This window comes from Coturnix japonica, chromosome 15 (genome assembly GCF_054131305.1).
Source record: "Coturnix japonica strain WE chromosome 15, WE-NBRP24, whole genome shotgun sequence".
Classification (NCBI taxonomy): domain Eukaryota; kingdom Metazoa; phylum Chordata; class Aves; order Galliformes; family Phasianidae; genus Coturnix; species Coturnix japonica.
This window is the reverse complement of record NC_140677.1, coordinates 7,226,094-7,241,469: the sequence shown is the minus strand read 5'-3', so window position 1 is coordinate 7,241,469 and position 15,376 is coordinate 7,226,094. Positions and strand designations below refer to the sequence as shown.

The 15,376-nt window shown below is 41.1% G+C and overlaps 1 protein-coding gene across 2 annotated transcripts in view; it reads left to right on the top strand.

The window, feature by feature from the left end:
• PTPRG (protein tyrosine phosphatase receptor type G) overlaps window positions 1-15,376 on the top strand; it is a 367,775-nt gene that overhangs the window by 124,189 nt on the left and 228,210 nt on the right. Inside the window, exon 1 of one of the 2 annotated variants that reach the window (XM_085516326.1) lies at window positions 13,026-13,068. The exons of the other annotated variant lie outside the window; for it this stretch is intronic. Coding sequence (XP_085372452.1) covers window positions 13,041-13,068 — 28 coding nt within the window. The 5' untranslated portion in view covers window positions 13,026-13,040. Of the gene's footprint in view, window positions 1-13,025; window positions 13,069-15,376 lie in introns of those variants that run through there. 2 annotated transcript variants of the gene reach the window in all.

Genomic DNA, 15,376 nt, shown 5'->3' with positions numbered 1-15,376 from the left:
AGCAAAAGTGATGGAAAACAACAGTATTTTTATTGTGTCTGAGAATAATGCTATGAAACTGCCATATAAGAATTCAAATGATAAAAATGTAACTTCTATCATCTAGTAAAACACCATAGAAAAAGATTTTCTACCAAGATAAGTGTTATGGGGCTTTTTGTTTTGGTTTGATATTTCTGCCTCAAAGTGACTACAGTTTTTTAGACTCTCTCTCTGGGTAGCTGATGTCTGCTAATATCTTCGTCAGGGTAAGTTTTAAGTGCAACCAGCAATGTTATTGATGGCTAAAGCACGCATGACTGAATAGATAGGGTCCAGGAGGACAAGTGATAACCTCCCAGCCTCTGTGCTTTTCTTTAGCTGACTTCAGGATGCTGGTGCAAAAGCTTGCAGATGAGAAGCCATTAGATGGGCTAATGGGGCATTGAACTAACCTGAGGCAATGTATGTTGAGAACTGCTTCTTTCTTAACATCTTATTAGAACTCCCTCAAGTATAACAGGAGGCTAGAGGTAATTAAGCTAAAAATGCAAATAAACACGGTGTGATCATTTTTATGTCAAGTGACCAGCTAAAATAAGGATCTGTTTTGTATGTGCCGTTTCTATGGAGCAGGGTAAATACAAGCTTGTTGCTCATGGCAGGGTCACGGTCTCCTGCTGTGGCCCAGATTGAAAGGTGAAGATTCACAGTATTTATCCTTTCAGTGAGTGTCTGGGGTCCCCTTACAGGGGAAAGAGAAAACTCAGGACAATTTGTAGGTTATTCAGGTAGTCTTCCCACGTTTGGCCACCAGTTTACCTGTAGCAGAAGGAGGACACAGTTATCAGTACTGGCTCTGAGGGGACAGTAAAAATGAATTAATGGCTCTTCTCCAACTCCTAATAGAACAACTTGCTCTAATTGAAGCTTTTTGTAGACTTTATAGAGAAGCAGTGTTTGGCAAAAGATAGAGAATTAACTGTTCTCCTGTCTCAGGAAGTGATTGATGCTGAGGACATCATGGGCCTGTTGGATGTAAGGCCACCAGGTTTGAGTTTGTAAGCTCAGCATCAGCTAAGAGTGAAATCAGTCCTTCACTTTGCACAGGCAATATAGCACTTCAGTGGCTCTTCTGATAGCCAATTGAAGTGTGCCAGTCCTCCGTACACCAGTGGAAGTTTGCCACTGGTGTCCATACATATGGAGTTCTGGATCTGTCATGTTAGTCGTCAAATCTACTGATGGAGCCAAAGCTCCCCCAGCTTGTGAGCTCCTTTTGGCACTGACATCACATAATGCGTGCATTCAGTGGACTCGCATCTTCTTATTGGGATCTTCAAGGATTAAAGTGTAGAGCTAACAGTGTGCTAGTTTCTTAAGGCATCATGTTTGTAGAGGAGCGGTCCTACTGGTAACATGGATCTTTGCAGCAGAAGTAAAAGTCGATGCAGTTTTTTCTGAAAGCAGAAGTCTGACCAGCTTGCTACCTTCTGATTTGGTCAAGTTGTGTTTACATTAATTGTTATTCTCTCAGAAGGTTTTTCATTCACCAACTGACAACACAAATTCACAGTAGAAATTTGCTTGATGCTGACTGGCCTTTATTCCTGTTGGCTTTAAAACGACTTATGGGCACTAAGCTTCTTGCAGGATCACACGCCATCATTTATTTTACACAACAGGCTGTTTTACATAATAAGATTTACAACATCAAAGACAGCAAGAATGTTCCTTTTAAGAAAGAGTATGTGAACCCTCTACACGCTTAGGAAAAACATTCATATCCTGTATGTATTTTTTAACATACTGGAATGCCTGCTATTTAACACTGTCTAGGGATTTAATTGAAAGCTGACAACAGAAATATTTCAGACATACCTCTTTTGTAAATAGCTTTAACTTCTTTTAACTGCCTGTCTTCTAGCCTTGCTTTGTCACATTAAAAGCCAAAATGTTGGAAATACTTTGTTTACAGGATTGCCAGTCCTCCAAATCGTTTCTCTGTGTGGTGGAAAGCCAGTAAAGACATACAAGAGCACTGTTGCAAAGACACTGATGAGAATTTTTCTAGCCTTGTCTCTTTCCTCTTGATGAAGCTAAATTCCATTCCTATTCACTGCAGTTCAGCAGGGCTGGGCACCTTACTTTGCAGCTTTTGCTTGAGGAAGGATCTGTGGGCTCCAAAGTGTGGTTCATTAATTTCATGGGTCCTGCTGAAAGGACTCCTCAGCTGGATGTGATAGAGAAGTAGCACAAAGGCTAATGAGCCTCATGTCTTTGCAGGGCATGGTGCCTGTTCTCACTAGAGAACAGAAACCTTGTCTGATCCGTTTGTTAGATCACGGGATTTTTGCATAGCAGTGCAGGGGAAATTGAAGCAGTGCAAAGAAGATGAGTGTGATGGTCAGAGGGGCAGAAACGAAGTACACATGCTGATGATACTTTGTCTTGTTCACCTAAAGGATACAGTGACATGCATAGAGTGGAAGAATAGAACCTGGGGGTCTAGAGATGGATGTGTAACTTCTGCAGATGAGGAGTCAGGAAGGACCATTATACAGTGTAGGGGTTGTTATAGGTTGTTGTTTAGTGAAAAGAATAACTACTGGGAATAATGGGTTGAAGTTAGGTGCAGCCATCTGACCATTGGATTAAAACAAATAATTTTTGATATATTCCTCTCTGAGAATTTTAGATGCACTGTTCACTGGAGTCCTTCAAAGGCCTTATCTACCTCGATGTCCTCTGTCATGCTTCTTGTACCCTTGAGAGATGGTCTGGCTCTGCAACCCAGACAGACTTCCTGGCAGCTGCGGTATCAGCATTGTGCATTTTGGGATCTGGTAGCAAAAAGAAATCCATTGCAAGCAAGGTCTTTTTGTTTTTTTTTCTGAACGTTTAAACTACTTCTGTGTAAGAGACCATTTATTCATACTATGTCACACAGAGTTGCAGGGTTAACTAATTTTGTTAAGATCTAAATAGTGCTTTTGAATGCACTCTGGAGACAGATTTTGCCATAGCAGGAAATTAAGATGATGAACTAATTGGTTGTCTTTGTTGCCAGTTTTGCGATTCATTAGTATGAGGCTGTGTCTTTATGAAATGGTATGAAATGTTTGGAATTGCCCTTTTTTGTAAGGCTCGTTATAATGTTCTGAAATTCATATTTGCAAACCGTGTTTCAGTTGTAAATACATTAGCACATGAGGATTTTGTTGCCACTGGTTTCTGTAACTGTTTCAAGCACAGTCTTCGTGCAAATGGAATAATCTCTTCAGTTTGCAGTCTCTGGGTCAGTACTGGAAGAATGTTTGCAGTTCAAGTGGAGTGTGTTTTTTAGCTGGCTCCTATAAGTGCACAGTCATCGGAAATGCTTGTGACGTGTGCTTGGCTGTAAAAGTCCCCTTGGTTCCAGATTCCAGATTATAGTTCTCAGCTATGGTTGTCCCTCTTCCTGGGTGCTCATTAGCTTTTCTTTCAGGCATTTTACACCCTACACAGGTAGGCTTCTTCTTCTGAGATTTTCCTACTTTGTTGTTTTTTGGTGATTTTGTTCGTTGGCTTGTTGCAAAAGGCCCAGTTTCTTCTGTAGTTGTCTTGGGATCTTATTTGCCCTTTGGGTGACATGGTGGCTGGTAGAAAACGTCTATTTTTCTTAATGAAGAGGGAAGCATGAACTGGGGAGGGCAGTTGATGAAAAATGTGAAGTGCCCCATGAATCATCTTGTAGCATGTAGCCTTTGGGTATCTCCTTCTGTCAAAGTCAAAAACATTTTAGGTTGTACTACCCACAGAGTGTGAATGCCAATGTTTGCAAATCTGGGGCTTGTGCTAAAAGGCAAAATCCTACAACTCTGTCCCTTCCCAAGTGAGCAGGTCCTTTTTGGCATTCCAAACCGTCTCAGATGCCTGCAGCCATGGAGCAGACTTTTTGTGCCTGAGCAACAGGTTTCTATGAGGCCATATGGGAGTTGGCCAATCTCAGGCTTGTGGTCATCCTCTATTCTGAGCTGCAGTGTTGTGTGTTTCCAGAGAGCAGCATCATGATGACAACTACCTGCAGTTGTTTAAAACAAGAATGAATAGCAACCAGAGAAACCTCAGAATGCAGAGAGGTGACTGGGTGGAGTAATTTAAAATAAAAAATGGCTCCTGTCTTGCAGCTCCTTTATAACACATAGTTACTGTGCAGAATATCTCAGGAAACCATTTTGTATTCTGCTAGTGTAAACCTCAATAGCAGTTTTATCTTTAAAGATTAGGAGTTATTTGGGAAAGTTTCGTTTCATTGTTGTATTTAAAACAGAACATTCCTGCTGTTCTGCCATTTAAATGTGTTGTATATTAAACTAATTACTTTGGTGAAGCTCGGAGTTAAACAAATATTAGTCCAACTGCATATTTAAGTCTACTTATGGCATCAAGATAAAAACCCAGTCTTCTAAGGAGCACTTCCCTTCTCCTGCTCTGACTCCCCTAAAAAAGTTATGTTGTTTAGTTGTTTGTATTCTTTGAAGAATACAAAGGCTTTGCACTTCAGACAAACCCATTTCCTCTTTTAATGGGAAAATCTCCAAGCATGTCTTTTCAAACAGGACTAGAAAGATTGCTTTTGCAGACCTCTGAACAATTTTGGACACCACCCTAAAACAGGAAACTATGGCTTATCCTAAATTTCTTCAGGATGAAAATAGATAATGTTCTCGGCTCAATTAATGTTTTGAGATTATGGTAGTCATTTATAAGTTCTACCCTTTTTTCCTTTTCCATATGAGTAAGCTCAGTTCACTGTTCAGCTTGAGGTTTATTATTGAACATCTGCTACGTAGGTTGCTCTGAAAGTAATGCCTCTTATTTGTTTCCATGGAAACTACAGGAGGTACAAAGAGAACAAAAATGTTACTTGATAAGAGCAGGTTCTCAGCTACAAAACACTGCTTTTCAACAGTCACTATCACTAGCTGTGCATTTTCAGCAGTGAGCATGCTATGTTTGTAGACATCTGCTCCAGTGGAGGTGAGCTGCTGTCAGCTCTGCTGAAATACAGCACCCACAGCCTCACTGTGCTCATATCCCCTGTCTGGTCTCCATAAACATTCAGCAAGTGTCAATGAATGTCAGTAGCTGCTATTCTTTCTGGATGGAGAAATTCAGTGGTACATCTTCTGTTCCATATGCACATCCATTTCAGATATCATTTTGTCAGACTTGACCCTCTGCTGCCATCTGTCATATAGTGACAGAACATCATGAAATAATACTGGTGAGAACGTTCAACCTCTACTGCTGTATCATCAACTTCCACCTCTGATGTTATGAGACAATATAATGAAATAGGAGGCATTACTTTCAGAGCATCTGTCTTACTTGATTTCCTGAAGTTTTTTGGGGCAAAGAGTGTCTGAGACAAACAACTCCTTATGTAAAAATAACATTCCGAAGAAACAGGGTTGGGAGTGAATCTCGACACTTAGTGTTGAGAGTAATGGATTTATTCATAGGCTAGAAAGAAGGCCAGGTCCTGGTTAGAGGTGATATCATCAGCTTTTATGAAAAGAAGTGGTGGAATTAAAGAAAAAATGCTTCACAGTTGTGTTGTGCAAAAGCATCTTGAACTTTCTGCTGAATCTTCTCATTTTGTCTGCTGATGAGTGCAGGTAATAAAAAGGTTTCAGGAATGCAGGCTAAATACCACCACAACTTTACAAAATATCAAAGCATTCTTGAACATGCAATCATGCCATGTGCTCTGAAGAAGGATATAAATGTCTACACAAACTCTAAAAACTTTAGTTTCCATACGAGGAGACTTAAGTACTAAGAGCATGTAATTCGTGCTGATGAATGCTGATAGCCAGCTGGCTTTGGGTGTGCTGTGAGGACCTCGTGTTTCTTCTCACCATTCTGGTGCTGAGGACTGTAGATGAGTAGGCAGAAACCAAGACTGAAATGTCTCTTTTCATTCAGTAGATGACAAATAATTTTGCAGTGCCTTTTTTCTCATCCCATGGAGTAGAATACGTGATTCAGAATTGGAGCCAAATCCCTAATATCTGCCAAGTTCAGAGTAGCAATTTTAGTCAAAGTGGATGCCCTTGGTGATGAAGCATGAGGTCAGTATTGCAGGACGTGTAGCAAATGATTTGAAGACAAAAGTGCTATTATTGAAAATCTTCGGGACTGCAGAGTTGGGAGGAATTGTAGTTCTGTTGAAGAGGTTGTCAGCTGAAATCTAGCTGGGGCCCATGACTTCCTTAAAAACAGCATCATCTTTTGAACTTTACCTCCAGTATGTTCTTAGTTCATCTTATTCCATTAAGTGCTTTGTTTACTGTTAATTCAAAAGCAAAACAAGCTGAAACCCTGGACACTGCAAGGTATTACATGATTTTTAGATAAGCACATTTTAAGAAAGTCTGACATTTTCTTGTTGGTTTCTACAGTTCCAGAACCCTTATGCTAACTTCTCTTCTTCATCTCTTGTTTATCCGAATGATGAGTACAAAGCAGAAAATAGCTCTCTGGCAGTAAAAGCTCTCTGGCATTGGAAAATACTTGATGGTTAAGTTAAGAATGAAAAATAATGGGATTGGAATACATGGTGGTTGAGCTGCTGTGCTGGCTGAGTTCTTTCCAGGATGCTGAGGCTGTATTTGTGCCATAGGTTTATATTGTTGGATTTTCTGTGAGAGAGGGAAAAAAATACTATTTCTAAATAGGGAAAGGAAAGGCTTTGGAGTGGAGAATCTGTTTTTACTTTGGTTTTTAGATTCTTTCTGAAGTCGTCATTCATTTCTTGCCTTTAAGAAGACAAACACTGCCGAATAAAGACAATGCCTTACAGTCTGCATCACACTTACACTTTCTTCTGCAGAGTTTATTGTCATACTGAGGTTTTCCTCTTGTATGCTCATAGAGTGCCTTTCCCATGGAATCTCAGAGATGATGGAGGCACGTAGGTCACAGTATGCAAAAAACACTAATGCCATGCAATTTCACCATCACATCTGTGTCGTGTTTTCTGTACTATAGAATGACCCTCTTAGCCCAATAAGTGACTTAAATGCCTGCTTTCTCCCTTCCATTTGCTGTAGAAGTGAGGCCTGTTTTGCTGCTCACTAGCTCAGGAAAAGGGCTTGAGCATGAATTCTTTTGCAGTCATTGCAGTGGGACAGTGCTTGCACACTAGTGTAATTTACATTGCTGTCTGAGGGCACTCCCATGGTTTAAGCACTTGAGGGGCCACCAAAGCAATTTATGCGCTGGGCAGACAAACACATACCCTGCTGTGCAGCAGCTCTCCACAGAAATCCTGTGTATTGCCCCAACTTCCTCATGCAATCTCCTCCTCAGCCATGCTCATCATTTATAACATCAGCTTTCCAGCCAGACGTGAGCTCTCTGTTGCAGTCAGTAGTGCTGCCGCACCTGCAGGGTTGGCGTAGCGTGGTGTTGTGGGGTGCAGATCAAGCGATGCTGCATGGTTACCTCTCTGTTATGATACATCTTGTGTGCTTGGGAAGATGGGAAGTGATGATGGCAATGATCTTATGCTCCAATACAGGCAACCTGACCCAGAATATGTCCTATGGAAGAAATGTGTGCAAAATTACCAGTGTCAGCTTAGGAAAAACTTCTGTTTTTTTGGTATTAAATACGTAATTTAGTTCCCATTGTAAAGTGGTTATTAGCTCTGGTAACAAAGTGCAGCTTATTTTTAAACTGAAGCTGACTTTGGTGATTAAATCCCTCCTGCAGCATTGTTTGCAGTGCTGGGGCTGAGGTGCTGGAGGGTGAAAAAAGAAGGCTGTGGTATTTCCTATAAATAACTGCAGTGCCAACAGGAGCTCTGCTAACAAACAAGATACAGTGGGGCAAACGATGGTATGGATGCTTGTGCATTGATTTTTATTTTGCTTGGAAAGAACAGGGACATTAAAAGATGTAGGAAAAGGAAAATACGGAGAAAGTATCAATTGGTTTACATGGAAATAGTGTCTTCTGACAGCAGGGCCACTTGGTACCGTAGGGCAGTGGGTGACAGGGGGTAGTACTTACCACTTGTATAGCAGGAATTAAGTACAAGGGCCTGCTGACTGGTGCTGCTATAAGAAGAGAGGGTGTATGATTTTAACATGACCTGTCTTCCTCTGCAGAAGTTCTTAAATGCTGTTGCCTTTCCCTTTCTGCACATTCATTCTGTACTGCACACTCGGGCTTTTTGTTTCCAAAATTCCACAGGGTTCAGCCAGCTGGCGTTCTCATTATCTGGCCTCTTATATATTGTTAGTTCACCTTTCTCCAAAGACAAGGAAATAAAGAAATTCCATATTTCAATCTGCATAGTTATTTGTTCGTTCCCTATTTGGAATCTGATTTTATGACTTTGCTAGTATCCTTTTGTCCCTTGTTTCTTGGTCCTTGCCTACTGGTGCTCTTTGCTAGCTCTGCAGATAATTGCTAGCTCAGTGTGGAGGAAAACTATGCTGTTATTCCATAAACCCTTTGCCTTTTCTGTGAACCCCGCAGTGTTCAACTGTGCAGTGTGTGCAGCCCTTGGTCTTTGTGCAGAGCAGTCAGTTGGCTTCCATGTGTGTCCAGGCTTTGTTCCCCATGAGCTGAAAGGTTCTGAGGGAGTAAAGGAGCCAAAGATTGGGAGAAGGAAGCAAAATCCAGTGACATTAATCCAAATTAACCTTTGAACACCTCACGTTTTCTGAATGTAGTTCTTTAAATGGCAGCAGACAGCGGTAAATGATCTTGTTTAATATCTCTGGGCTTCAGTGAATGTGAGACATTAGTATGAAATCTCCTTATTGTTATAATAAATATCTGGTTTAGCCTGATAAGAGGTGAGATGGTTCATAAAGCGCTGGTTGAGTAAGCCTAAAGAATCTGTTTAATTGAATCTTCTTAGTTACAACATCACAGTCGTCGAAAATAGAGGTCTGGGGAATTGTGGTGAAGTGCTCCTTGGTGTTTTCTCCTTGGTGGGTGGGATTGGTTATGATCCCACTTTGAGTCCCGGTGAAACCAATTGTAGGCATAGCAGACAGGGCAGTTCTGTACAGAGCGTGACTGTATGGAAATGTGCATGTGTGGGCTGGAATGCACATAGCTTAATTTCACAGGTCAAATGAGGAAGCAAGGATGATTTTAACCACAGCGTTTGAAGGAGCAGGAAAATGTGTTTCTTAATGTCCCCGTTTTTTCCTTTTCTTTTAGAAACACTCTGTGCTGTATTGCATAGGGAATGCTTAACAGTTGTGTCTCAGAGTCCCTGTTGTTTACTGCCATGACCTTTTATGTAGCTCTCAAAAGGTTATGGGTTTCTTTCCCCGTGTAAAATGAAGCTTAAATTTAATTTTCCTGTACCACTCAAATTGGTGTGGTTTGGTTCTACCTGGGCTGAGCCAGTTTCCTTTCCTCACATGTGTGATCTGCTGGAGCTAGTTATGTAAGAAGAGGATCTGAGAAAGGTTAGTCCGTGCTCCAAGATATCCTTAATGTAAATATGAGACCTTTGTTTTAGGTGACAAAAGAAGAAGAAAGAAGCACAAAAAAAGTCATTAGCTATTCACGTCATTTATAAACCTAAGCACATCAGAGCAATCTAACGAGTAGTTAAGGGGATCATAAATCTTATGCTTAGGTAAGAAATACCTACATTATACTTGCCAAATACAAAGAAATGCTTATTTCATCACACGCGGGTCTGGGCTCTGACCTGCAGTTTTCTGAGACTTCTTAGAAGTTGCTTCTCATTTTATATCGGGCTCATGCTGTTTCCTGCCATGCTGCAGCCTGCTCATCGTCTGGGAAGAATCAATGTCAAGTTGTCAAACAGACTAATTGGTTTAATATTTTATAATTCTTTCACTTAAACTGGCTCTTAGCCGGTGATAAAATCACTTTTGTTTTAAATGTTAGTGTCTCTGGCAGATAGAAGTATTAGATACTTGGATAGGATTTTCAGAATTGCCCATGGCTTTTGGACATTTAATTCCCATTAATTTCCAAGAGGTTCTTTGCTTCCCTCAGGACACTTTTAAAATCTCAGCCTTTGTAAACCTTTTGGTAATGGCTGGTTTTAAAATCTTTTCAGCTTAATGGGAAATCTGTTCCTCACCCCGTTCCTACAACTATAACAGAAACGCAGGATTTTTCTTCATGTTCTTGGCAGGAAAGAGAGCCAAAACAAGCACAGATAGGGTCACAGCAATGACCTTGCTGCTGAGATCTGGCCATCTCCTTTGGAGGCAGCTCTGTTCACCCTTGCAGCACAGGGTGCACATCCTCTCCTCCACGTGAGATGCTTCATCAGGACCAGGGGATGAAGGGGCTATCAGGCACAGAAGTCACCTGGTGCTCATGAAACAGCAAGAGCTGCTGCTGTTCCCATTGGTGTGCTGCATACCATCCTGTGTCCATGCAGGGAGCCATGCAGGAATTCCTGAAACGTTGCTAAAACATGATGGGGAAGGAACTGAGGTAGATCTCGTCTCCTTTGAATTGTATTTTTGTGTCTTGGAGCACAAGCCTGTAATAGAAGGACGCTCAGCTGGAAGGCTGCGCTGCTATGAAGAAATTAGAGAGAGGCTGTTATTAGCTGCAAAACCTTTCTTGCAGATTTGTTCAGAAACATACAGCTTAAGGAGCATAATAAATTCTGGGTTAAAATCAGTAAGTGAATTCAGAGCAAGACAATCTGGCCTGTGAAATCTGGGCTGATGACTAGGAGAAAGTTATAAGCGTAAAACAACGGGGCTGGAAGCTGGGAGGCGTTCAGCTGAGCTGCTCAGCCTTAGGCTAGCCTGGGAGTTGTGATACGTGTGATAAAAGCAGCCTGGCCCAACTGGGAGATTCTGCCTGTAACTTCACTCCTGCCCTGAAATCATCAGCCTTCATCTCTGTCTTGCTGACATTTTTTGGCTCAACCATTTGACTTGTCAGTAGCAAAAGACAACGTGAGAAAAAAACATTTTGCACTTCATGTTGTTCCTTTGCATGTGTTCTTTCTCTTGCCCAGCAGCCATTTCGAACATCTTTTCCAAAGTTTAAGAAAGGAAAGTGCAGCAGAGTGGCTCTGGGTCATGCTGTGTAGTCTGGCTGTGTCAAGCGTTAGCAGTAATCCTCCGGGAGTTACTCTTGAATGCCTGAAGCTCGTGAATGCTTTCCTAAATGGGACTTCTCTTCCTCACAAGGAAGGGAGGGGAGCCCAAAGTGACCTTTGCAGTGACCTTGCCAAGCAGGGACTGCAAAACCTGCTGCTTCTGTTGATTAGAAACACCACTGTAAAAACAAAGGGCATGCAGTATGCTGTCTTAATTTTTCTGACTTGCATTTGTTTGCTGTTCATGAAGCCTTGTCCTTTGTCTTCAAAAGCACTGGAGAGATGTGCCGCACAAAAGGAGCGATCGTGGGGCCGTCAGAGTGTCCCGTCCTTGTTGTTGTTTATACCCAAGTATTATGTTATGCTATTGGCAAAGTAATTTTCAGCTCCAAGTGAGACAAGATCAGTCACAGTGGTTTTCACAAGATTGATGTGAAGAGCTAGAGTGGTGCTAATTAATCAGAGATGGGAGAGCATGAGCCTGCATACTCAATTAGTGTAACATTTCCTAAATTGGAAAGGAGCTCTGCCATACAGTAATTCTATAGCAGAGGCTGAAGAGTGCAGAGATACAATTTCTAATGAACTTCCTTTAACTCATTACTCGAGCTCTTGCACCCTGAGGCACAATTGAATGATGAGTCATGAGTGGTTTTCTGTTCTGAGCACTACAGCATCAAGAATCCCCGTGAATGCTTGAAAGTCAGTGTTTCCTTTTGTTTAGGTGCTCTACACCTAAGGCTCCTTAATTAATTAATGAATTTTTTTTATTATAAGCAGGAAGAGGTGTTTGTTACAGTAAAGGAGCATCTTTGATATCGGTCATACAGGTTGCAGCTGCTTTACACTGCTGTTTGAAATCCAGCATCTTCTTAGTAAAACTAGAGGTTGTAATTGCTGCTATGGTGCTATAAACAATAAGGAAGTGGTAGTTCCTGTTGTGTGGCAATGCTGTGCATGGAAGCTTAAAGATGAAAACTGATCTTTGCCTAAAAAAGGGAATAATAGGACAGGTACCTCCTGTAATTGATACTAATTGACTTCACTCTTAAAACCTAGTATTTGTGGTTGGTGGTTTTTCTGCTTCTGAAAAGATGCTTTTTCTTGCCTATAGGTAGACTATGATCTGAAATAGCAGAAAATGTGAAGCCTTTGTAAATAAAGTGATTTAGTGGTATAGCAGCTTTAATTTTATCCAGATTTGTAGTTTCCATCAGGCACAGCTGTTGAGTAAACCTGCAGAATGAATTAGAAATGGATTAATGAAGCTGTAAGACAAATATATTAGAATATTCCAAACAGCTCTCAAGGAAACCATTTTATTTAATTTTAGTCATGTAATGGCTTTATACTCGGAGCAAAATAAAGTACAACAATAGACTCGAATTCTAAATTGACAGCAAACTTACCATATTTTTTTTCGCGGGCTTCTTAAGGATGCAAACCCATACAATTACTTCCTGACTGTTGTGTTTGGTCAGTGTGGTTTATGAGGGAAATAAGCCTTACCTAACAAATATGGCCTGTGGCAGCTGGCCCTATACCTCCTACACCACTCCAGTGGCTATAAAACCAGAGATAACGGTCCAATTTCATTTGTAGTCATACTGCTATAAATCTACAGTAAGTTCATTGGTCTGCTTCCAGCATTAGAAACCTAAGTTATGTTTCCTTTCCCAATCTCTGTCATTTCGGTCCATGTTCTCTGTGATATAGCGTGGATGAAATGTGCCCGGTATTCTGATATCTTAAGTCAGAAACAGGTTACTTGTGCTTGAGTCTCCAAGAGAAAAGTGCTCAGTTCAGCAGCCAGACAAGAGAGAGAGGAAATGAGAGCTTCTTGTTGACTTACCCAACGTATGAAATCCTCAGGCTGATTTTGTGCCTTGCTCAAGTTTCTGCCTCCTTTCTGCTGAAACGATCCTTGAAATACAGACTCCTGATGCCTCTGGGGTTGCTGAAGGAACCTGGTAACTGCTTACTCTCTCAATCTGAGGCTTGCGGTGATCCTCTGAGTGTGTTGCTCCTGTGGCACTGTTGATGCTGCCCAGCAAACTTAAGAATGTGCCAGCAGCTTTACTGCTCTCAGTCATACTGCTGTAGCTAAACTGCTATAAATCTCTGACTATTCAGCATATCCTCCTCTTTTTTTCTTCTTTTTTAGCTGAAATGTTACTACCTGGGAATTTAATTTAGCAGTAATGGTGTGGAAGGAATGGTGGACTTGTAGTAGTAGACGTGTCTATCTGAGCTGCTCTGTAGCTGTGTGAAACAATCTGAAGATGGGGTTGTTCTTTGTTCTGCTTATTGATGGGGTATGATTATTTGCTTCATGGAAGTGCAGGTACTTTGGAATCTGGATAGAAAGGTGTTAATGAGAAATAATTATCCATGCCTTAAGTTCAAGATGTACAAGTTAACCTCTTCACCTGACCAGACTCAGGTCAAACCGAGTTCAGCCCATTTTCAAGATCTATGTATGTATTTAAATTACTGTGCAGGATAGTAAGTTGGTTGGTAATGTGTGGTAGATTTTTATTCCAAAAATGGTGCTGTAATTAGAGATCGTGTGCAGGAGTTTGTCCTGGCTCACTTTCTTGCATTGCTTCATACCTTCCTTTTGCTCTTGAGCATGGCTGATAATGTTAAATGTTACCTGCTCTGCACCCCAGAGAATCTCCCAAGGAAGCATATATGTATGGTTTTCTCACTTGGCTGTGCTTAGACTCTGTGTGAGCAAAAATAAATAAAATTCAGGTCAATAAAATATAATAAGTAGCATGCCTGCTATAGGTACAAAATGATACTGCTGTACCTCAGAGGGAGTTGTATCATCGTACAGCAGAAAATGCTTCTTAGACGAAAGCATGATCCATCCGGAATAGATTTTCCCCCACTTCTGTTTGACTTTATGATCTTGACAGAAAAAGCTCTCTTATTTTATTTTTTTTCCCTCTCTTTGGCCGTAATTTGTCTCTTTGTTCCTATTTTGTTGAGAACTGTAATCAATCCCAATTATCTCTAGGTCTCTGCATCTGATTTCAAAGGATGGTATCATGTCATACTCAGAACTATTGGGGTTACCAATTAGATAAAATATTGCAGAGTGGGTTAATGTATTAGCAACCTTTGTTCGGAATATTTTTGCAGATAATCTGTGTCATTAACTAGTTGAACAAGGATACAAGTTTTGTCATTAAATGCAGCTGACTGAAAATTGACTTTAGTCTTATAATTATATGGACAGACAGCCCTGGAAGCTCTTTCTGTTCAAACCATTGTTCTCTGATCAAAAGAGGTTTGTGATAGAGCTATTTTTTTATGAGATGGGAATTGTGAGTTGTTTGAAACATGCTACCTTAACGTGATCTGTTATGTATTGATGAGGTATGTTCAGATGTCTTGCAATGAAACGTAAGATCCTAGGCAGCTATGATAACAGTATTTTTTTCCTTTGTATGGAGATCACATAGATCTTTCCATTTTAGCCTTGGTGTTAGCTCTGCTATTCTGATATTTTCAGTAACTTGTGTGAAACAGGGTGATAGTTTAGCCCCTTTTCCAAAGAAGCAAGTATTAACTTCTGTGTACGCAGCTCTTCAGGTAAGAAGGGCTCTGTAGGTACCTTAACCTCTAAGAAGTGTAATGAAAACTTGTGCTCAGAGGCTAAAGTCTCACAAATAAAAAAGCTTTACAGTAATGGACCGCCGTTCTGACCCAGTGGGACGTTTTTCAAGTTCTCAAGTTCTGAGGTCCTCTCCCCAGGAGCAGAGGTACCTGGGTCCTGGGTGCGTGTTTTGGTAATGAATGCACTAAAGGATGACTACTGGTGATACCGTGCACTGGGCAGGGAAGAGCTAAGGAGCACTTTGTGAAGTTACCTGAGCTATTTCAATGCAGAAGAGTTCTGAGTATCTGTTCTGAACTCCTTTTGGTCTTAGGGACTCAGTTCCACTTTAGGACTGCTTGTCTGTGGGGTCCTTGAGTTAGTAAGTCTACATGTTAACCAGTAGCTCTGGGTTATCTAATGCAGCACGCTGGCTGCCTGGTGGGACTGCTCAGGTCCTGAACCAGTGGTCATGTCTGGGATTTTCTCAGTCTGCTTGCCAGAATCTTGACTGAAAGGCACAAATTAAAACCTAAAGAGAGCCTTACTGAGAGGGCCAAGCAGATGGAGAGCAGCATGGAGACTGGTAGATGGCATAGTGAGACATAAGATAACTTGTACTGTTGTCCTCAGGCTGCATCTGTTACTGGAGATAAAACTAGGGGTTATCA